Below are 24,187 nucleotides of genomic sequence, written 5' to 3' on the forward strand. Positions count from 1 at the left end.
TTTTCAGTAAGGCGTCCATTAGTGATGTTTATACACAGCAATGACCTCATTCTCTAGCACAGTGAATGAACATGAGAGGAAAAAAATAAAATATTTTGGTTGTGTATTTATTGGCATTTGAGCTCATTTAAATACTACTTGAATAACAATTATCTTTCTCAGCTGAGCAGAGCATCAGGTTGGCAGACTGTGCTTCATTTCTTCTCAAAGTGACAATTAACCTTGATATCAGTCTGCAAAGTGCTCTGTACTGGCAGCTGAATAGAATTATCATTATCATATAAATCATAAAGATTCTACTGAAACTGAGAGAGCTGTCATCCCTCAGTTATTTGTGTTCAGCAATGAGCAAACCGGGTTATTGCAGAACAGCTCAAAAACACGTCATCCTGGAGTTGTCGTGCTGTGAGCTTTTGAGGCTGTGCTTGTGGCTACCTGAAAATGTATGCCATACATGTATACCAATACACTCAGTTAATATACATTATTAATTAAGTATCTCTCGGGGAGGTTCATAATGCAGTGGGTCATTACACTTGAATCATGAATTGAAATCTGATTTACACTACAGCAATTCCAGACACAAATGAGATTTGAGTTGATAATGCGATGCTTATCAATTAGACAGCTTCCCATCCCCATTACACTTGCGATCACCTGACCTTTTTGTTCAAAACTACAGTTCACAAATCAAAAAAGTCTTAGTAATTCAGTTAATGCTGGATGAAAATATTCCTCTTGTATTAATGCCTAACCACGACATTAAGGCTGCAGAGGTTGTACTCAGATGGGTTACAGCAGTGCTGCCCACAACAGCCCATTGCAATGCCACATTATGGAGAGGCTTCTTTCCTCCAAGGCAGCCCAGACATGGAGGGAAATAAAATTGAGTCATCCTCTCTAAGAATTTCCCACCTTCAAACCTACATTGACAAGGGACTGTGAAAAAGTTTACAGCCATTTTTGATATGACACTTCCTTTTTGTAATGTGCACACTGTGTGTCAAAGCGTTTTACTGCTTTCACTGCTACCAACAGGACATTCCTGGAAATAAGATATGGCAGTGAAGCAAGCCCTCTTTCAGAATTCTTTTTTTAAAATTTTATTTATTTATAAGCTAACAGGTCTATGACACAAACAAGACAAACAGCTAATTGGGGACCGGGAGTGTTGGTGTTGTGTTTTTTTTTTTCTCTCCAATACTTCCCCGCTTCCCTGGGGCTGGCAATTATCTCTGACACAAATTATGGCAGGGTTTATCCAAGTATCTGAGGAAAGGGAGAGGCAAGATGAAGAACCTGCTTGTTGCACCCAGGCACAAAGCAACTCCTGAAGATCATTTCTGGCAGGCACTGAGGCAGACTGGAAGCAAGAGATGCCAGATGGTGTGCTGCTGGCCCAGCCAGCAAATCACACCTGCATGGGGGGAAAGAGCAGAACCCACACTCCCACAGTGAACTGTGAGCGAGCAAGCCATGTTCCTACAGTGCCTGCTGCAGAAAGATAGACTTATCCTGATATAACACAGATCAAGGCTAGCACCTGTCTGATAGTCAGAAGCCAGGCACTCTTCCATTAAAAAGTCAGCTGGGAACGCCATTCATCACAAGCTACCCAGTGAATTCTGAGATAATGGGAACAGAGTACTTTCACAGTATAGACTTAGGCAAAATTCCCATGCAACATTCAAGTCCACTGACCTCGAGTCAATGGCTTAACCTAGAAACTTCAACAAATCCCATCCACTGTTATTTTCTGTTCCTGCAAAAACAACTGCATTAACTGTAATGGCTCTGAAACCTATTTTCTTGTGAAGTCACCCTGGCTGCAAAGCCCCATATTTGAAACTGATTTTTTTTTTCCAGGTTAACAACCCTAGCCTAAACACCACAGTATGAGCTTAGCAATCAATTATTTATACCACAAAATCTGAAATTCTGCACTAGGCAGACACCTAATATTTCATTCATAAACTTCGCTGCAAATTAAAAGCATTACCTACATTCCATCCATCCAATTTTGACGGGATATAATATGCTTAATTTCACAAGTAATACATATATTTATCTTATTTGGGCTACCTAAGATACTAAATAATGAGGGTATACAGCATTTTTAAGTCCTCTGGATCACATCTACAGTAACAAAGAACTCAAAAAATAAATAAGTAAAAATCTCTTTAGCTCAGTAATGCAAACCCCTAAACACAGCCTTCTTGGATGTTAGCAGACAAATAGTATGTTAATAAAACATTTATTTCATCATTTTAGAATTAGAAGATCTGAAAGTGAACTACATGTTTCTATGCATTATCCATGTAATTACAACTGATGCACAAAATACAACATGGATGTCTAAGAAGAAAAAAAATTCTTTTGGAGATTTAAAAGTTTTAAAATTATAATAAGAAGGACAGTCACCTTTCTTAGATCTAGAATCTGGATTTTCTGCAGGCATGACTATTGACGCCTCCTAAATGAAAGCCAAATTGAACATCAGCTAATCTGAAGACATAGAAATTGCTAATTGCTCCCCTCATTCAAGAGTACCCGTACAGGCAATCAATCTGAAAGAATGAAATTTTGACTTTTTCTCCACATTTGCAGATAAATAACTTTGAGTACGAAGAGTCACTACAGAGTTTTATATAGAACAACTGCATTCAAGCAATTCAAAACAAACATCTTAAAAAGATCCAAGTTTCATGAAGGCTACACTAAGCTCCAGCTTTCTTAAAGGCTACACTGAGCCTTAAATTTAAAACAACTTGCAAAATCTGAGCTCTGAGTTTGTCAGCTGTGTCAGATTTACTTACAGAGTAATTGCTGTAACAGCATGCAGCCTATTCTTCAAATATAACTCCTAAACTAAGCAAAACCCCCTCTATTTTAGTCCTAGCTACAGAGCCACCATCTCAGCCTCCACAATATTTACAGCTTTAAAAGGCTATAAGCATCAAGAAAGTTTATTATCACTCACCTATAGTCTTCTTTAGGCACAGCATACATCTCAAGTTAATAAAGGCCACATAATTATGGCTTTTGTGCATAGCAGACAGTAAATCATGTATTTAATTACATATTTCTCCATTAAAAAAACAGAAACAGTTGGCTCTCTTCTATTTTTGTTAACATTAATCAGAGGAAACTTTGGATTCTGGCATAAATTTGACTATCATATAAAAGGTAATATTTAAAATACATAATGCCTTACCACACAAACACGAGCCGCCATATGCGAGGCGCTGCTAAGCATGGTTCCTATTAAGCTGATACACAGTAACTGGCTTCTTTCCAAGCAACATGGAAGTGTTTAAAAAACCCAGTTTAATCCAATTCTACAGCTTTGAAACAAAAATAAATTAAAGTGCTGTGAGAACTGCTAAAATGAAAAATTAAAAGCATGTAAATAAGTGAAAAAATAAATTGTCAGGGAAAATGAAAACAAAGATTATTTCAAGTAGATGTCTTAATTGTAATTAGCAACATTTGGCATGTGTTATGATATGATTCAAAGCTGCAGCCAATTAGATACCCAAAAAGCTTGTAACAAAGCTGCAAATGTGTAACTACGGTATAAATAAGTTTTATTGCACACCAAGAAAACAGCACACAGATCGGTTTCAGTTTGTTTCTGAAGTACTGTAAAGCATTCTCCATTACTATATCCTGGCTTTTTATTCTTAAACTGCAGTTTCCCTGCCAGGAGATTTTTTGGAAAACAAGTTCATTAAATTTAGGCTATTAACTGTAGATTTGTACACATTTGTAGTATAACAAGAATAAAAGACAAATTATAGTATTGCCTCAGACTGTCATGCCCATGTAAAAATAAAAAACAAACAAACAAAACAACCAAAGGAATAAAGTGCGTATGTTAACAGCTGTTGAAGTGCTGTAGGACTGTGGGAACTGTGGCATTGAAACAAAGAGAGAAATGTATTTATTTTATCCAGTGATTCCCAATGAGGAAGGAGGGAAACAACACAAAAACATACAGAAAAAAACCCTCTCATTTTTCTTTGACAGGCGTAAAAGATAACACAGTGGCAGTCAGGAAATAACTTGACTCTTTAACATACCTTTAAAGTTTTCCTAGAAAAGGAAAATTTTTACAGTTTCACATTACAGATCAGAACTCAAATTGTGAACAAATATGGGTGCGCTGAACTCAACAGCATCGGGCACTTCTGAGATTGTGCCATTTATTTAAGGAAACAAACACTTCATTACCAGTAATGCTGTCAGTCCTAACCAAGAGACAAAGTACCTTCCATTTCCCCCATTTGCTCAATAATTAGTAATTTACTAAAGGGTAATGAGTTGCTAATAAAAGCATGTTTCTTACATGATTATCATGAAATGGCAGTGACTGCTTTCTTGATGCAACAGTACTTACTGCAGTCACTTTTAAATAACTCCATCAGATTTCTGCAAATAAATGGACTCTCATATGGTCTTCATACAGAACACTGAGCTATATTTAGAAATCAGAAATAGGGAAAAGAAACACACAAGAAAAAAATAGATAATTAAATTTTAAAGCTACAAATTGAAATACTACTTCTCAAAATCTCTCAAAAATGATGCAGAATCTCAGCAAGTAGGATTTTATTTCCCCTGCTGGCAAGTAATGACTATTTGACGCATCTATTTTAATGTTTGGTGGGGGGAGGTTGGATTTTAGTGTTATTTTGAAGGCTCTGTTGAAGAGATCACAAAAATATTCCGTGTGTTATAAACCATGTTCATTCTCACAGGGAAAGTTTTCTTTAGATATGCAGAAAAGGCCAAAAGAAATATTTATGGGAGGTTAGTCTGAAAAATTCTGGCTGGCCAGCCTTTATTATGCTTCCTAACAGAGTGACTTACAAAGAACAGCTGGAACTAGATATAAACCCTCTGGAAGTAACACTTTCCCCTTTGGAATTATTAAAGTGACTTTATTTTTTGTTGATTCATTTGTTTTACCCTTGTTATAATAATCTGTTCCACCTTCCCCATACTTTGGGATTTTTAACTAGAGCGTTATTAATTCTGCTTGCTAAGCACATTACAAATATCAAGGATGTGTAGACCCTTCAAGTCCATCCTAAACTTCTTTTGGGGTATTTTTATACCCTTTTCTGCTTCAAGGAATGGACAATAACCATGACTTCTTGTTATGATGCCCAAATCCCCATCCTACACCTGTCTGAGCTGTTCCATGAGATAAGCTGTGGAATATGCTGTTTTGACAAATCTGCCCTAATGCAGTGCTTGTTGAAGTATTCTTATCCTTCTCTTATACATTTTTCTCTTTTCATCAGTGGTCATCATTTGAAAACAGGGAGAACCAGTAGAATAACATACAGGTATTGCTACTCTGGGAGGTATCAGAGGATGCTGTCATCCTGTTCCTTACTATGCAGTTGTGCACTATTTTTAAAAACAACTGCTTTGTGAATAATACACCTCAACATTTAGAGTCACTTTTACAGTGAAAAGCAGACATTTATATATATATATATATATATATATATATATATATATATATATATATATATATATATTTTAAACAGAGCTGTATGCTTCAGATCAAAGCACAAATGACACTGTCCTAGAAGAAAATAGCTACAGAAATTAAAAGATTACACATTAAAAAGTAACCTGACACTTTTTATCCAAGGTAGCTCAAGATATCAGGGTAATAAATCTGAAATAGCCACCAGTTACAAAAACAAGGCAAGTTAACTCGAGCAATAAAAAAATATTATAGTTGCCATGATAAAATATAATCCCAGTGTGATCATTAACTTTTTTTTTTTTTTTGAGACATATTCCTTGATGCTTTTGAATCAATGCTAAAAAATAAAGTAATTGCAATGAGCATCTGAACAGGTTTTTTTTTTTAAAATTCATTTTCTTAGTTTGAAATGAATGCTGATACCTCATAGATTTAAAACAACATGATTCTGCACATTAATATCACTGCTCTTATGCTTATTTTTCAGATCAATTTTTGCTGCTTGCTGTAAGTTCTAAAGAGATCCAGCCAGAAGAAGTTATTTAGAACTCTATCTTATTTTCATTAAAAGGTTATAGCAGACTAGGAGTGGATGAAAGTAAGCCTATATGGGCAGAAGGTAAATTCCATGGGTAATGCAGTAGAATGGGAAGAGAGCCCAGATTTCTGCCAAAGAAGCTGGAAACATTTGAGAGGAAAAACGTTCAAAGATAGCATTCCTTATTCCAGTATTCATCTCACTCACGTGTTAGCATCACTGCTATGTGCCTATGGTAACAGAATGATGCATCCCTAACTTAAACAATCAAAAAAATCACTGGCAGCCAGTTATAACAAAGATATAAAGATGTTACATCTTAAGGAATTTATTTCCCCAATTGAATTTAGCACCCAGGCTCTCAGTGGTTTCAGTAAAACCACCAATAGAAGAAAAAGGATGAAGCCTTTCTTTAGCTACTCCCATACCCCTAAGTGACACTACAATCATTAATACGATACTGACCACACTCAGTGCATCCGGAGTTTTAGCTGTGAACCAGCAAGTACAGATGTACCACCTTTCCTCTTTGGTTACAGAGCAAGGCAACATCTCAAAGAAAATAGTGCGCATGCTGCAGGCACTTAAAGGTAGTAGAACAGGATATGGTCACTAACCAAGCAGATGCAGTGTTACTGAGCAAAGTCATTAGATATGTGAACTCAGTGCAGTTTACAGCAGACTAACCAAAACAGAAGCATACAAAGCCTGTGCAAACTGCTTTAAAAAACAGAATCCTTCCAGCACCAGAGATACTGTCCTTGCATTCTCTCTGCCTATCCAAATCATTTTACATTTATTCAAATATTTTAAAGAAACAGGAAATCCTGATTATTCAGAAATTCTCTACCACCTTCCTAAACAAACTGATCTTGTGAGCACAGTATCTAAAAAACAAAGAAAGAAGCAAACAAACAACTACAAAAAACACCAGTAAGGCATTTTTTTTTGCTTACACTATGCGAGCATCTGTGTCTTTGCATTTGAGCATGAACATGGGGAAGAGGGGATGACCTCCTTTAACGCTCTTTCTATCACTCCACATTGTAGAGTGATGCTGACTATCTTTTCCCTCTGGCCTTTGTATGAAGTTGTGCTAATATTTGTTCCCTGCTACTAAAGCTAAGGAGATGGCACAAGTACTTCCAGGCAAACCTTTAAGCAAATGGAGATCTTAGATGGATGGAACTTGTGTAACTCCTTACAGTTGGGAAGATCGTGGCTTCACCATTTGAACAATAACAATGCCAGAGCAATACTGAGCAGGAATATCAACTTCAAGGTAGTTGTCAGTAGTGCAAGAGGCATGCATAAGGCATCCACATTGACCTCTCAATCCAAGCCAAGCCAAGGTGTTTTCCCACTCCCATTCACTCTTACCTATGTCACCACAAGATGAATTGTGCTTTAGCAATCCTTTCTGTGTGATAGGCTTTCACAGCCAAAATATGAGGGTTGGATATGTTGGTTGTTTATCAGTTTTTTTAGATAGTAGAGCAAGAAACAAATTAATGTAATAATTCCAAATTAATAGAAGAGATAAGGCTACAAACAGGGTTTAAAATTGATTATTTTGGAATATGTATCTGTCAATTTAAATTGACAGCTGCACAGCCACTTAAAGTATATTTCTGAGCCTCATACATTACCCATTTTGACGCAGGGAAAAAGAAATGGAATGAATGCATATAAATGAAACTGTAAGAAATACACAGAAAAGAGAAGGATGGCAACAGACACCTATCCTAGAGGACATCTAAAGAAAACACGAGGGCGAAGATAGGGAGATACATTGACTTAGTAGGAAAATCCTGAGCCTTTGCTTTAAGTGGTGTGCACAGAGATCTGCTGTTTGCTTTATGCCAGCTCTTCTTGTTTCTAGCAAGAAAGTTCAGATTGAAAGAAGCTAAGAAAACACATTAAACGCTTTCCAGATATTATTCTCTCGCACAAACAACTGGTATGAGGTGCCATAGAGACGTTCTCTTGCCAGCAAGAAGGGAAATAGTACACACTGGCAATAGAGGATATATTTTATGAAATCTGCCACCTTTGACAAGACAGCCCAAAATATGGCAAAGTTTTAAAAAAGCATTATTTAGGTAGGATTTCTGACAATTCCTATATTCCAGCAATGTAATATATGAAAATGATACCTAAGGATGAGGTTTTTATCAGCTTTGAGAAAAGGTTTACTCTGTATCACTCTGAGGTATGAGATGTACAACATTTTAGCAATCAAGCTGTGGTATCTCAGTGAGGAGGAGAAAAAGAGAAGAGTGCAAAATCTCTACAGTTTAGCTATACTGCCTCCTGACAATCTAAAATGCGACGCTGCAGATTTAATACATAAATGTACCTGCTTAGCATTCTTTACTTTACTGTAAATTAAGCTCTATACAAAAGTAAAGGGGAGGGGAAAGCACATAGTAGAAAACATCCTGTTCTTTCTGTAAAATGTGAAGAATAACTGACTCTTTTATGACATGCCTTCCTCCGAAAATAGCAATGATTACACCACTCGACTCCCACACAGCCCCCAACCCGACTTTTTGACACAGCACACTATATGTTCTCAATCCCAGAGGATGATCCAAAGTTTGACGATAGGATTCCCTTCATTGCCCAGAATACAAACAACAGAACCTAGGAAAGCAGGCAACCCTGACATTTTATGACATTAATTCCTCTTTTAGAGCCCAACGTGACAAATACATTCTTTTTTCCCTCCCTCTTAGGAACTCCAAAATCCACAGCTCTCCACATTGTGGAAAGATGCTGCAAGTCAAAGCAAAGATAATCTGCCAACTACAAAGCACATGTGTGAGCAAGATTTTTTTTTTTTTTTTTTGGGTCTTTCAGGCAAACAAGATTATATAGCCTATTCTCTTTGTGGGGGATGAGGAGGGGGAAGTGTTAACATTGCAGCTGCTGCAGAAGTGGAAGCTGTAACTCCCTGGGAGCTTGTATTGACTTTGTAGCCAACCATGCCATTAAGAGACGCTTCTGTATTACAGAAACTGCTCCATTTGCTTTTTATTTCCAGAAAGAGAAAAACTTGAAATTCTGACTTGCTGCAGTCAACTGAAAGTCTTACAACATATCTTGCAACATTTCATACAAGTTCCAATTCAGCTCAATATCCTGTCTATTGAACATCGTATTCCTGAATAATAGTTTTCCTTCACATCTGGTGACATTTAATTCTGAGCTTTATCACATTGCTATTGCCCAATTATTTATTTTATACACACAACTTCCTATTAAATGAAAGAGGACATATAGCAAAGGTAGGCTGAAATCACAACCATTTTAAGTAGCTTTCATTTGTAAGGAGCTTATCTTTATGAAATATGATTTAATAGAAAATAACTCCTCTTATAATGATGACCTAAATTTTACTAAAACCAAGAAGGTGTGTATCAGTATTTTAGGGTAAGATATACACTGTCACAGTTCGGCTTTCTACATATGTTGAAGAACCACATCCGGCTAATGTATTTATTTCGTAATGTTTAACTATAATAGAAAATAGATGAAGTTCAAATGAAAACACTACTTAGACTATGCCAACAGAGCATAAAACTAAATGAAGTGATTTTGTATTGACTGTAAAACATATTTGCTAATAGTAAAGTTACTACAGGTCACAACATGAAATAATGAAATAATTCTTTATCTTAAGAACTGTGTTAAAGCAGATGCACAAGAAAAATGCAATTTTTTGATTTTCCAAAACATCACACAGCACATTTTATTGATATTTTATCATTAGTGTAAATAATTCAAAACCAAGCCAACCAACCAAACAGAAAACCAAACAGGAAATCTCCAGCTCACTCTTTTTAATTGCAAGTCACAAAAGGGCTTTCCACTATGACAGCCAACTCACTTTACATTTGCTAGCAAAAGAAAAGCAAACAACAGTATCTTGTGCATTGAAACGACTGCTTTGTTATAAAGGGAAGGATTCAGAAACAAAAAGAAATGATGCTGCTGTAAATGCTGTACATCTTGTAGACTCAGTTCAAAGTCTTACGCATTCTTCTACAACAGACTGAAGTTTTACATTCATCTCAACAAATCAATCCACTAATAGGCATCAGTCATCAACACCTAAGTAAAGATCTGCCATTTGAAACAGCTTTGATATGATTGAAGACTCACACATGGTCGTAAGTATGACAGAACAGCTTAGCTATTAAAATGTTTTATCTAGCAAGGAACTGCTCATCCTAATTGACTGAAATACTCTTTGAATGCTTTTATTGCAAGGCTACTTCACTATGCCATACTTTAATACATAGCCACTGGACTTACATCTGCAGACACAGCACAACCACATAATCGCTTATTCAGATTCTTCCTCACATATGTTTTTGTCAACAGACCAAAACAATATGGCTGACTGCCATTTACCACCAGTTGCTTAGCTAATTCAATACCAAAATGTACTGGGATTCCTTGTCAAAGCTGCAAGTCATCTCTCCATCTTTTCTTACAGTACACCAAGAGGACAACCACACCTGCTGGAATCAGTGGGCAAGACTGGATGGATCTGCCCCCTCCCACCTTACACCCACTGCTAGAGACACCACCACAGGGCTGACCATATGTCAAGCCAACTAAAAAGAAACCCAAGATGGCCATCTGTAAGCAACAGCACTGTGCCTGGCCGCAAGGCAGCAAGGTTTTCTAGGCCTCCCTCATAAGTCATTTCAAAGAAGGTTTTAAGCACACCCTAAGTCAGAGTACCTGACAAAAAAACAAAAACAAAAAACAAGCAAGCACAGAATAAGGATATATGATGACGGCCTCTATTTCAGCACATTTCTACTGCATATCATAATGGATCACCAGAAACTCCCTCAGAAGATTAATAATAGTTCGTGCATGTAACATTTTTCCTTCTCCATTATATTCACAACATGTTAACAATTTGCAAGAAAAAGAAATCAAACATACCAGTAACTGCTGCCAAGATTACATCTTACAGAATCAAACAGAATGCTGTTGATTTAATACCTCAAATGAAAGACAATTCAATTTTTACCCTGGATCTATTAACATGTTGTATATTTCATCAGCTTTTACCATCACTTCTGTTACCAGAAAGTGCATCATATCAACTCTCCATATATAGGCAAACATGTCATCTCTTATCTTCTATTCAAGAACTGCCAATTGGCACAAAGCAATAGCTAAGTTTACCACAGTCCTCTATACAATTTTCATGATTCCATATTTTCCATTTCCATATTCTAAAATAATAAAATCCATGTGATCTTACCTACAGTTTGGAGGAGGGTCTAATGTAATTTCCGCAAGTTCTTTCTGAATCCTTAAGAGGGGAGGAAAAAAAAAAAAAAAAAGATATTATCAGGACTTACTTTTGCAAAATATTTCTTTCAACTTTATGAACATTTCTACAGCAGTCAATTATGATAAAATATAGTTCTTGACATTGCTAATAGAAAGCTGATGCTAAAGGAGTTCATGAAACTGCTCAAGATCAAAATGCTAAAAATCAAAACTTTAAAAAAACAAACGTGAGCATCTAAGTCTTGGACTAACTGTTCCATGTACAGATGCCTAGAAAATCCTGCTTTTCCCGTAGGTCAGTGTGCTCAGCTCCTTTGCTCAATAACACAAGTTAAATGCTTCATATGCCTCTGTTTACTCCCTACCTATCCTCCTCTCAGACTAGGTCCTACTAGGCAGTAGCCCTGCTCCCCTCAGTTTGTTCTCATCTGAACACCTGCACAGTCCCCTACCACGTGCTTCAGGCCACTGATAAAGGCCTGCTTGCAGCATGTACCCAGCAGCTGCCTCTTAGTTACCAGCACCCTATGGAGCTACTCCTCTAGGCCCTACAATGCTGTTGTTAAGGATTTCGGATGCTCTTCAGGCCTGTGCTACCATGCCAAGCACTTGGATTCTTGTTCTACTTCATATCTAGCAGTATGGATCCTTCTCCCTGTGCTAGTGTTTGCACGGCAGTGAGCATTTTCACCTACAGAGAAGATCAAGTGTGAAGGATAGGAGCTCATAGAACTTCCACATTAATTTGTAGGAGCTCACAGTTACCAAGCCATATACAGAAGTACAATTGTCATCTTAAACTATATCCCAAGGCCTTTTTATAGGCTATTTCAGGGCAAAAACATAAGTGTTTAGAAAGAGGAAGGAAAAGAAAGTATACCCTCACTATTTTCTTCTCTCTTTCTCCTGCACAAGGTCTCAGATAGTACAGATGCAGATTACACTTTATTTTACGGCCATACTAAGAAAAACTGCACAATAGCACGACTCAAGTTCCTTGCATAAGTGCTCGAGCCACAACCTAAGATCTCAGATCTGACATGAAGTGCATACACATCCAGTTCAAAATGACCTCCACCCTTTTTGCACATAATATTGGAAAAAAAAAAAGAAGTGGTATATGTGTATAATCAATGAATATTAAGATGTTATAATTACAAAATAAACAAGAGAGTTTGGCAAAGCAGATTACGATAACAAAAAGAAAATAGATAGAAAGCTTACTCCATCCTGGGCTCACTTAACAAACTCCAATGGAGCAGATCTCCAGAAGAGATCCTTCTCCACTGGTAGCCAGCTCTTATACAGGTCTAGGAGGGCTGGAGCCAGGCTCCACCGCTTCCGGCAGCACAGGAGAATCGCCTTCACCTGTGCTCCTCTGGCTGACTCATGGCTCGCCTCAGGTGATCAATCAGAGGTTCAGGCTGTGACTCAGCAGTTCCCATACATATATCCAAATAAACACTCATATACAACAAAAAGAAATGACCAGTTTACACTAATCCTCTATAATTTCAACATCTAAATACAATCTTACATGCTAAGGAGTCTCACAGACACCTTTAAAGTTCCCACTATGCCAGTATGAATTAGCTTTATGGCTGTAAAGAATCAACAAACCAAAGACTGTAGAGGAAACTGATGTAAACAAGAAACTCCAACTCTTTAGCAATTAAATTCTAAAATAATTAGGACATACATCGGTAAGATTTGTTAATAAAGAATATTACTTCTATCCTCTAATGCAGTTGAAAAGAAAAAGTGTTTTCAGACTCCCCAACTTCTCTTCCAACCTCTGTCCACTCCACCCCTACATATAGACATCAGTTATTCCTGTAGACAGGAAGAAATTGAATGTTTATTTGCTTATATTTACATCTCCAGGAAGTATAATTTCCCCAGTAAGCATCATTTCTTTCTTGTAAAAATACAAACACAGACTGCTTAATCAATATTTGCAGAAACTCATGCTAACACTGCAAGCCCAACACATTTTTTAAAAGGAAAAATCTGATTAGTGAAGTCCAGTACACCAAACACTGTTTAAAAAAGTTGCTGTATTTAAACTACCCTGACTATTTGCATCTTTCAAAAGGGAGGAGATCTTAGAATCATAGAATCACCAAGGTTGGAAAAGGCCTCCAAGATCATCCAGCCTAACTGTCCACCTACCACCAATATTTCCTCATCTTACATCAGTGGGAAATGCTTAAAATATTTCTTCTGTCTATGGCAAAGTTTCGTCACGTTTTCAAAATTTACTGTATTACTATTCCAAAACACAGAAAATGTAAGTAGCATAAATCTCCACTAATTTCACGTTTTATAGGTTTATTTGCTTTTTCTACAAACTGCTTCTAAATTCTGGTAGATTAGAAAATCATGGCATTAAACTTCTGGAGTCAGAGGTTATTCCTTTGCTGTACATATGAAAATAGGAGCAGTTAATACTTCACTGCATTATGATGTGTCCTTGAGACACCAAGAATGGGCTTGCAAATATAGCCTAAGACCTAGATCAGAAACCTTCCATTTGTCCTCCTAAATCTGAATCCATTCACTTCCATTCTGAAAACAAATGGGTAGAGTCTCCTCTCTTTTTCTTCTTCTGTTCTGGTTTAATAAAATTAAATACATTTCAATTTCAAATGCCAACAGCACTGGAATGGTCCAAGATTGAGCTTTTCCTGCAATTCAGGAAGCAAGAACAAAACACCTTGCTGTTTCAAGCAATAAGAATTGATCAGATGATTCTTTATGTTCAAAAGTCCTAATTGCTTTAGAAAGTATCTTAGATAAGGAGATGTTTCACTTGTGCTTCCCCCCCCCCCTCCCCCCCCCAAAAAAAAAAGCTGCAACTTTAACACCTTACTCAGCAAACTGTTCATGCCTACTCTCCTGCTTTCCTGCTCAAAACAATGTATACACCTTATATCTCTTTTGTTGTAACTTTAATTTACCTTGCATTCCTGCTGGGAGCACATTCATAAACAGTCTCTTTACAGCAGCTGACATGCAATAGCTTGCTCACATGTCATGGCATTCAAAGTTACAATTAAATCATCAGATAACATCCCAGAGAGCCTTGCTCTGATAGAGACCTCCAACACTCAAGCTAGCCTTTGTCTGCATGAGTTATTCCACTGCTCTGGCACTCACTCCAAATCTCTATTGAGTTGCCTTCAGAATCTGGCACAAGAGAAGATGTGCCTCATTTCCTTCACTGACCACAGAGGATTCATCGTGAGCCTACGCGGTCTCTGGCAAAACAAAAACAAAAACAAAACAAACAAACAAAAACCCACATATTTTTGCAAGTCCTCTCTGGCACTTCTTTCTTTGGATTTTCTGGCTCAGTGCAGTTATGTTATTGTAAAAGAAAAAGGATTCTATATTAAAATAATTAAATATATGATGTGTGTGTATATGTAAACTAATGACATACTCACTGGTTTACAACATATTGAGAGTAGAGGGTAGAAGTCTCTCTAGTAATCAAAGCTCTGAGCAGTACATGTAGGACATTTAACCTGCAACATCAGATCCGCTGTTGTTTGATCTTAAAAGACATCATCTGACCTCTGTTTGTCTCTCTCTCTCCCTGTATCTATATAAAAATATAAAATTACTATTATCATGTTTTCCCTCCATTTTACTAATGGGAAAGAACAAACGTACTTGCCTTCAAGTAATAGTGCAAAGGTTAATCTTCCCCTAACTTCAGAAGCACAACAGTACATTGTGGATTTCAAATATTATTAATTCTCACAGACATATATTTACTGGTGTTCCAAGCCTAGGGGGACTGTTTGTTGTTTCCTTCATGAAACAGTTAAAGTTTGCTAAAGCTAAGGGACAACTGAATACATTAGAAGATTTCTCAATGGGATTAAAAGAAAAAGAAGCAAAAAAGGACTATCTGACAATAACCTACTTTACCACATCTGTTTTTCTAGAACACATGCTTCTTAACTCATGGAAATGACATGAACCAATACACCATACTGAAGTACAGGTTATTTAGGAAATACTAAGAATCACTGGTATAAATTTCAATCTTACAGAAACTGTGACTGCGCAGGAAATTCATCCAAAGAAAGTTAGATTCCTGCTCAAAGAAGAAAAATATTCAATCATCATATTAGATGCACGTGTACAAAGCATCTTTCTTGTAAGAAAGAACAATCCATTTTTCTACCATGGTCAGCAGACTCCTTGGAAATAGCACTATGATAAACAATCCTGAGAAAAAAAAGAAATTAAAAAAAAAAAGAAAAAAAGAAGTTCATTTTAGTTTGTTTTCTAACAAATGTAACCTATTAATTAGTAGATATTCCTTCTTTCAATTAAAAAAAAAAAAAAAAGAAAAAAAAAAAAAGGAGAACCTACAACTGAGATTTTAAAGTTCACAATTCATTGCAAGCACAGATATTTATAAAAAGAAATCCTGGACTGGACACTTAGGTTGACAGATTTTCAACTATCAGCTTCAGGAGCAAAACAATACATTTATTTGTCGAGCTACTGTGTCAGCCAAGAATGGTTACACTTTTCTCAATTCAAAGGTCAGGCTAAGATTTGCTGCTTGAGAGGTAACAAGATGCCTGCTGTTTTCAAGGACAGCAATTCAATTCCATGTCTGAACTGTAATTGTGATATGCAGCGAGTTTCTCAATCTTGACATGTTAGGTAAGAAAGGTTGCTATTTAGGGTGATGCCCTCTGGGTGAGGAAAATTGAAGGACCGGAAACTGTACGACATATGCTGTAAGCTATTACACCTGCATCGCGGCTAACCTTAAAAGTACTAGCAGAGAAGGACTGCACATGGAGGCGTTCTGCCTTCTTGATGCCACCAATAGCGAAGCTAACATAAGAAAAACAAAATCACTGCCACTTAAATACACATTCAAGCAGTCCCACATATCCTTCATAACAAAACCATTTCGAAAAGCATTAAATTGCTAAAGCAGCACACTCCTGCATAAGGCATGATAGCAGGGTGTTTACACAAGTGAAAAAGAGCTCTGCTAAATCTTGATTTATATGAAGTCAATACTACTGAAAACTCTTAATAAGTAGACCTAATTGCCTAATTCTTTTAACCACACAGTGAAAAAGTAGAACAGAATCATGCCAACTACAAATGAACAAATTCTTAATTCTAACCCAGGTAGCATAAAGTAATTCAAAAACACTGTGATTACATTTCTGTACACAAGAAAGGTCCCTTCAGGTGGAAAAATGTGGCTTCCAGATTCAGGTTAGAATGAAGCCCATAGCCTGAGAATTAGACCAGGGAATGATTTAATTCCAGTGCTATATTTACTTGCTAGATTCTCTGTTCTAAACAGAAGTTGAGGCTTTGGCCAAAATTCCTTCATTACTGCACTTTCTGTTGTTTGGATTTTTTACTGATGTTAGCAGAGTTGACTGTTTTAACTAAAAGGTTACTGTCACCTTAGTATAATGCCATGAAAACCACAGAATTCAAAAGCTAACAATGGAAAAAGTTGCTGAGCACATATCCAGTCTTTTTTTTTTCCCTCCAGAAGGACAGCTGAACTACTTCAATTTGTTTCAATTTTAAAAACATTAATGGTCAAAAACTATATTCAACTGAAGGAGCATAGCCTTATTCTCACAATATCATTCATTTCTAATGAAAAAAAAAAAAACAAACCCACATTACAGAAATCAACTATATAAAACATCATCAGCATGAGATGTGATAATGTTTTCCCTCCTTTCATGTTACTCCTCTCCTTTTATTCCTCTACTTTAATTTCAGATTTTCCTCGTCCTCTAATGACTGATTTTCCTTCCTTGAGGTTTTACTGCTTTTAATCAAAAAGCAAAGAAACAAAACCTGTTATACAAATACCAGATCAGATTAAGAATGTTTACAGAAACGTTATCCTCACTGTAACATGCTGACAAAACTACTGAATAGACTACACAACTACAAAAACCGAACTATATTGCTGTAAAGACTACATTGCTGTGATTCTTCCCTAGTTTTATGACAACCAGCACTTCTGAAAATACATTTATTAAGTGTTATTTATTGTTCGCTTATCTACAGAAGCCTTATACTTTTATAAATCATCTCAGCTTTTATAATGCATAATCAAAGGCTTTTCTTCAATATTAGTAAACGTGAAACTCTCGTTACAGACTAACCAGCAAAAATGTACTGATGTCAGCAACTGGCATAATTAGCTTCAGCGGAATCATAAGCAGATATGATTAAACTTTAAAAGGTTTAAGTAATTTTATCACTCTGAAATGCATGTTGATAAAAGCTCTAAGCTTTGAAGATGCAAAGCTAAGATTAATAGACCAATTTCTGACATATCATTATTAATTTTTTAATACGATGGTGTCCACAGGCCCTTGTTGGAATCACAGAGTCATCACATCAGACATTGTACAGAGTCTTCTCTAAAAATGTTAAAAATTGGAGTTGAGACCTTCACATTCCTGTCTAGTCCAATATTCCTTATACTAAAAAACAGCAATAGCAGCAAGCAGACAGAAGAAGTCCAGAAACTACGATGACTGCGGGAATTAACTAAATGAGTAGCACTATGGCTTGAAAAGAAAGCTTTTGGTTTGTTTGGTTTTGGATTTTTTGGTGGTTTTTTTTTTTTTGGTGGTTTTTTTTTTTTTTTTTTTTGTGTGTGTGTGTGTGTGTGTGTGTGTGTGTGTATTTTTTTTTTAAACTTCTTTTTCTTTTAGTCATAAAAAGAAACTTTGGCAAGCTCTGCTGACTACCCTATAACCAATACAACTAGATAATCTCCGAACAGCATCATCAGTAGGAATGGGTGTTGACAAAGCATCTTGCTCCGGAAGGAGAAAAGGCAAAGGCCTCACAGAGGCTGACTGCAAGGGAGGTGCCTGTGGCAGGATAGAAGCATGCTAATCATGCACTGGGCCTTGATGCTTCCTTCTCCTTTTTTGTGAGACTCTGTGTGCAATTCTTTTTTCCGCACTGCAGCACATATCCAACATCTTTTCTTGCAGTTCACACTGCCTTGAATTAGTGAAAAACTGGATCTGGGACAGTCTGCAAAATTGATCTCATCAGATTCTGCTAAAAGTGTTTAACTACAACCACTGTAATCCCATCTGGATTCTGCTATCTGGACTAACACCAGTAAGTACTGATAGAGCAACACTAAGCACTAAGTTCCCCAAGTCTGCACCAAACATAACAGTCATTATCTGGAAATGAACACAACCACATAGATGTCTTGGGAACATTCAATGTCAGGCTGGACAGGGCTCTGAGCACCCTGATTTATCTGTAGGGTGTCCCTGTTCATGCCTGGGGAGTTGGACTAGATTACCTTTAAGGCTCCCTTCAAACTCAAACAATTCCATCAGAATAATTTCAATAGTTGTTCCACTTCTCCTCTCAAGAAGTAAAGAGATGCTAAAGAAATAGGTATTAAAACAGACCACAGTTTAAAATAATGAAACCCAAGTGCACTTGTTGTTCACTTCAGTGTCGCTGACCTGACCATCTGGGAAAAGGGAACGCAGTACTTTACAGCAATAGGTATTACAGTAGTCCTAACATGCTGAATTACTGAACTGTCTGAAATGTTTATGGTTAATTAACTGTAAGTTACACTGACAAGTTTCAACATCAGTCATACATACGCATACAGAGATGTATTTTATAAGGCTACAAAACTGTCTGAGTTTTACTAGCAATAAAAAAATGTCAGCTTTTATCATGCAGGCTACTATTAAAACCATGTGAAAGAGCCAATTTGTCAAAGAAAGGAAAAAAATATATAGAGGTCTCGTTATCATGACCAGCCTCAGAAGACTGTTACACTGACATAGTAGTGCTACAATAAAACAGTAAGAAAATGAATATATCGAACCAGTACATAACATCTGATGGCCAGCTGAACAACAAGAAAGGGAGAGAAAAAGACAGAAGGAATACTGTACCTTTTAGCACTGGTTGACAGTTTAGCAGCTGTTTTGCTTGATATTTTGCCCTCTTTTTTCTTGGGTTGAACTTGTTCCCTTTCTTGTTCGGGCTGAACACCTTCGCGCTGATCTCCATCAGAGCTGCCTCCACTAGTGCTCGGACTGTCATCAACTCTCTGCCCCTCCGCAGACATGGCAGATGCTGCACTGAACCAAACACAGATCACAAAAGTCAGCTTTTCCAGAAGATGCTGTCCAACAGTGTTTCTTGCAGGAGGAAATAACACACAAGATCCATGTCTCCATACTAAAACACTTGCATTACAGCACTTCGATCATCTTATTACTGAATAGTTTTGCCATAAACATCTTAACAATAATTCAGGAATTGGTCATTTCAAATTCCATAACAAATATATATGTAGAAGAGAAGGTAGAATGTAGTAGAGAAGGTAGGTTTATTATTTATGGTAATCACAAGTTATTGTAGTTAAGCACAAAACATGATTGTGTGAGTATTACACCATTGCCATTACACCATTGCCATAAAAGAGATTTTCCCACCCCTTGGTCATACCATAAGTTAACTTTCTCATCACTGTGCCACCAGCTCACATCTCGCACCGTTTGTTAAAAACCCAGAGCTACTGGTATCTGGAGACTCTGCTATCCCATATGAAATAAATCTATGGGTTCATTCCAAGTCTATAACATTGGTTTCCACATTACAAAATCCACATCTTGGCACGCTGGATGGAAACACTTGCAGAAGCAAAAGGCACTAACACAGAACTGTTTGTGTTTACTAAACGCTATGCTTCTGGGAGGGGACACACAAAGTATTCTCTGCCACGAGGCAACAAAGCTGTCAGGGATCACGAGCTACAAGGAATCCCAGCCTGCTTCCAGAAGTCGAGCTCACAATTTACACACACACTTCAGATACCGGTTAGCTATTCTCACTATTTCCTTCCTTTCAAATAGTATAACACTATGGCAGATGAGGAGCTACAGCTGTTAATGCTTCTCAAAGCGTGCTAATGAAGGGCAGACATCCATGAGAAACTTTCTGTAAATTAGCCTATGTGGTAGTGATGGCTGCTAGAAAATTGTAAAAAACAACCCCCAAACCAACAAACAAAAACCCCCAGTATCACTAAGGCCAAATCTGGAGCTGATAGGGGCACGTTATCTGTCTTCCTCTAGAGCAAAGGAGCCACCTTCAAGGTACACAGGCCTCAACATCCCTCGCTCACACCCACACAACCCCACACATCAGGGAGGTTTTCTGATTGAATCTGACCAAATCCAGAGTCTGCTCCAGAGTTTTACATTGCTGTGAACTTCCACTTGCTTTTCCTTTTACCTAGGTACGGCCACCATCACAATTAAGAGCCAAACTATTCACCTTGGCAATCATACATTTGTAACCTCCAGGGAGAAGATTAAGGGTGGTGGGTTTTTTTTGTTTTTTGTTATTTTTTGTTTTTTGTTTTTTTTTTGGTCTAATTTTTGAAGCTAAACAGAAAGGAGAACATGCAAGCCTGAGACGTTCAAGATAATTAGATGCTGCAAGAAATAGCAAGCAATGGATATGGGATGAATTTTCCCTTATCCAGTTTACGCTACATTTGGACTCAATTTTTGAAAATGGTATTTTTGAAACACATTTTCTTGCATAAATTTATATAAAACAAATTCACACTTCACTGCATAAAACAACTGAAATAACAGCAGCTTTGACTCCTAAAATTAAAGTAAGAAATTGTTCATCCTTAGCAGAACAACCTTCCCTACTGTACAGCTACAAGATGATACTGAGCACAGTTCACGTATTTACATGAGTTAATGCCTCTGTATTTATGTCCTGCTTGTCAGATGGAATGATAAAACAAATTGAAGATTTAGAGGTAATGGAGCACAGAAGTACCATATTCTGACAAGTCAAAATATGCATTTAATAACAGTGCAATTTTGGTTGTAGGTACCTGTTTTCTTTGCTTCTACATACAGTGAAAATACCACCTGATCTCTTCCAATAGCACTTTTGATAGCCTTTATTTACTTTAGATTTTAGTTCTGAACTTTGCTTAACACATCTCATTTTCAAGAGAAAATTCCCTTCCTGATGTACATACACACGCTTTAACAATGCAGGCCAGAAAGTTAAAAACGTATTTAACGAAGCCTGCATGCATGGGACATCTGCTGCAAATAATCTTGGCTATAAATATTACTATTATCCCAAACCAACTGCATTGCTGGGTTAAGTTCAGGTTACTATCCAGCAGACAAACACTGTAACAGTAGCCCTGAGCATATAATTACTGTAACATGTAATGCCAGCATTTACAGCAGGAAAATGCTTGAATCTGTCATTTGACGTCTGGCTGCCTTCTGATTTCCCCCCTTTTCTCTGTGACACCCCCGGGCGCTCTCCCCATGCTCTCTCCTCCCAATGGCCGCAATTTTAGAAATGCGGCACAGCTGAAGGGATGCTCCGTGCCACGCTCCGAGTGCCTTCCAAAGGGCCCCAAGTCACACGCTCGCAACTCAAACTCAGGAGGCAGATAAACAGATGAACAAATAAGAGAATGGAAAAAAACACCGAGAGGCGGATGACACCGCTGGGAAGGCATCTCGGTGCCACGAACGGGAAAGCAAGCACTGGGCGCTGCTCGGAGCCGAGAGCAGCAGCGTGCCCCCGGCGCGAGCGGGGTGTGGGGATGTCCGGCTCAGGGGTCCCGACCTCCCACCCCGCGCCCCGAAAAGGAACGGGAGGGCAGAGATCGGGAGCCCGCCTGCTTCCCCCGGGATGATTCAGCAGGGCTGGGATTAGGAGTGGAGATTGTAAACGGAGGAGCTCCGGAGGAGCAGCCTCGGTCACAGTCAGCCCCAGGCACTTCTCTCCCTCCCCGCCTTCTCAGAAGGGAAAACAAACACGTAGGCAAGGAGTGCCCCCCGTAAACCCTGCGGCCGAGGCAAGGGATCCAGGCGGGTCTCGGGGGGACGACGGGAGGGGGAAGGTGGGGGGAGAGGGGGATAGACCGCGGGGATGCCTCCGTCTGCGGTCCTGATTTCCCGTGAGTAAAGACGGGTTGAGAGCGTCATCCTCACCTTCATCACCCGAAACCCCGGGGCCGGCCACAGGAGGGGGCACACGAGGGGACGCCCCGGCCCGACCCGCAACCGGGACACGGAGGACTGCGGGAGGGCGGCGTCGGGGCACGGCAGGGGGCACCGAGGGGACGAAATGGGGGGGTGCTGACGGTGGGGGGCGGGGTGGGAGGGGGGACGAGGAGTGCGAAAGGAGAGCGGAGAGTTACTAGAGGGCACCGGGGGCGGATGGGGCCGGGGGCGGGGCGGGGGAGGGGTGCTGGGGATGGAGGCAGGGGCCGGAGGTTGCGGGGGGTCGGTCACGGGGGTGGGGGGCCGCTACCTGCGAGCGGAGCTCTCCGGCTGGCGCGGGGCGCGGGCGGCGGGACGATCCGTAACGGTGGCCCCAGCTGCGGCCGGGCGAGGGGCTGGCGGGGGGCAGCGGCCGCTCACTGAGTCATGAGCCCGCCCCACGCTGCCTGCCGCCCGCCCGCTGCACTCCCTTTCTTCTTTCTGCCCTTTTTCCCCTCTCCGAGCCGAACGGCAGCCGCTGCCCGCACAACCTCGACCGCCGCCGCTCCTGCCCCCGCTGCCCGAACAGAAGTGAAGCCGCTGTCGCCGCGCGCGCGCGCGCGTCCCTGACGCCGACGCCTCCGCGCGCGCTCGCGCCAGGCCCCCTCCCCGAGCACCGCGCGCGCGCCCGGCAGCCAATTAGCCCGGCCGCCGAGGGAGGGGCGGGGGGACGGGTGCGCGTGCGCGCGCTTTCGGAGAGGGTGTGGGGAAAGGGGGCAGAGCTGGCGGCGGGAGCGCGCGTTAAAGGGAAGCCCGGGGCGGGGCGGGGCGGTGGGAGCGAGGAGGAAGGACGAGGCGGCGGGGTGCGGGGTGGGGAACCGAGGGATCCGCGGGATCCGCGGGGGGCTCTGTGGCCGACGGAGGCAGCGCGGAGCGGGGGCGACCGCGCGGCTCGAACTTTCTTTGCTCCTCTTTTCCTTTGTTCCCCCGGCTCCTGCCCGCCCGCCCCCCCTCGGTGCACGTCTGCGCGGGCAGCAGAGGACGTGCGGAACCCGGCGGTGTGCTTTGGGGTGGCATTGCTCCGAGTGGGGCGAAACCCTATGGGCGCTTTGCGCCGCCGCCCTGTCCCTTACATCACAGCCGGGGGCAGCTCGCCTCTGTTATATAAACTTGCATAGGCTCACCGCCACCGGCAGCCAAATACGCGGCTTTGGGTACGGAGGTAAATGACAGCCCCGAGTATTTCCCTCTTCTTAAGGGAATTTGAAACCGTGCTTCTGGTGTTCTACATCTAGAAGGAAAAGTTTCTCTCTGCCTCAGCCGTGGGGTTTTGTGCTTTTTCTGACTCATGGCAAGGGCGGAGGTGCAGCCCGTGCTGCCCAGTAGGCAGAGATGGGGAAGGGAGCACCACAAGGACGCGGGGGGGTCGGCAGTGTGAGCAGCGCCCGTGTCCCATCGCCGGCAGCTTTCTCTGCTCATAAAGTCCATCTTGCTCTTGGCTGATGAGTTGTTGTAAGGTAACTTGCTTTATTGTCTCTTCCTGTCTCTTTTTGAAATAATCCCAGCAACATTTTCACCTGTTCTTAAAAGCACAGCAGTCAGCCAAGTCTTCCTATTTCACGTGCAGTTACAATCTATTTTTCTGCTGCTAATGAGCTTCCAGTGTCAGCTAGGTGGGTTCCTATCTGCTGGCATGTATTGACTTCTCACAATTACTAATAACTCAGTAATTAACAGAACACAATGCATTGAAATCGCTTA

The 24,187-nt window shown here is 39.9% G+C and overlaps 1 protein-coding gene across 1 annotated transcript in view; it reads right to left on the reverse strand.

Moving 5' to 3' along the window:
• LOC306948918 (ubiquitin-conjugating enzyme E2 E2) overlaps positions 1–19,512 on the reverse strand; it is a gene marked incomplete at both ends in the record, with an annotated part of 198,857 nt that extends 179,345 nt beyond the window's left edge. Inside the window, 2 exons of the mRNA XM_079538652.1 lie at positions 11,335–11,385; positions 19,337–19,512. Of these exons, the coding sequence (XP_079394778.1) occupies positions 11,335–11,385; positions 19,337–19,512 (227 nt within the window). The remainder of the gene's footprint in view (positions 1–11,334; positions 11,386–19,336) is intronic.
• Between the last annotated feature and the right edge of the window lie 4,675 nt (positions 19,513–24,187).

This window comes from Tetrao urogallus (assembly GCF_951394365.1).
Source record: "Tetrao urogallus genome assembly, chromosome: 7".
Taxonomy (NCBI): Eukaryota; Metazoa; Chordata; class Aves; order Galliformes; family Phasianidae; genus Tetrao; species Tetrao urogallus.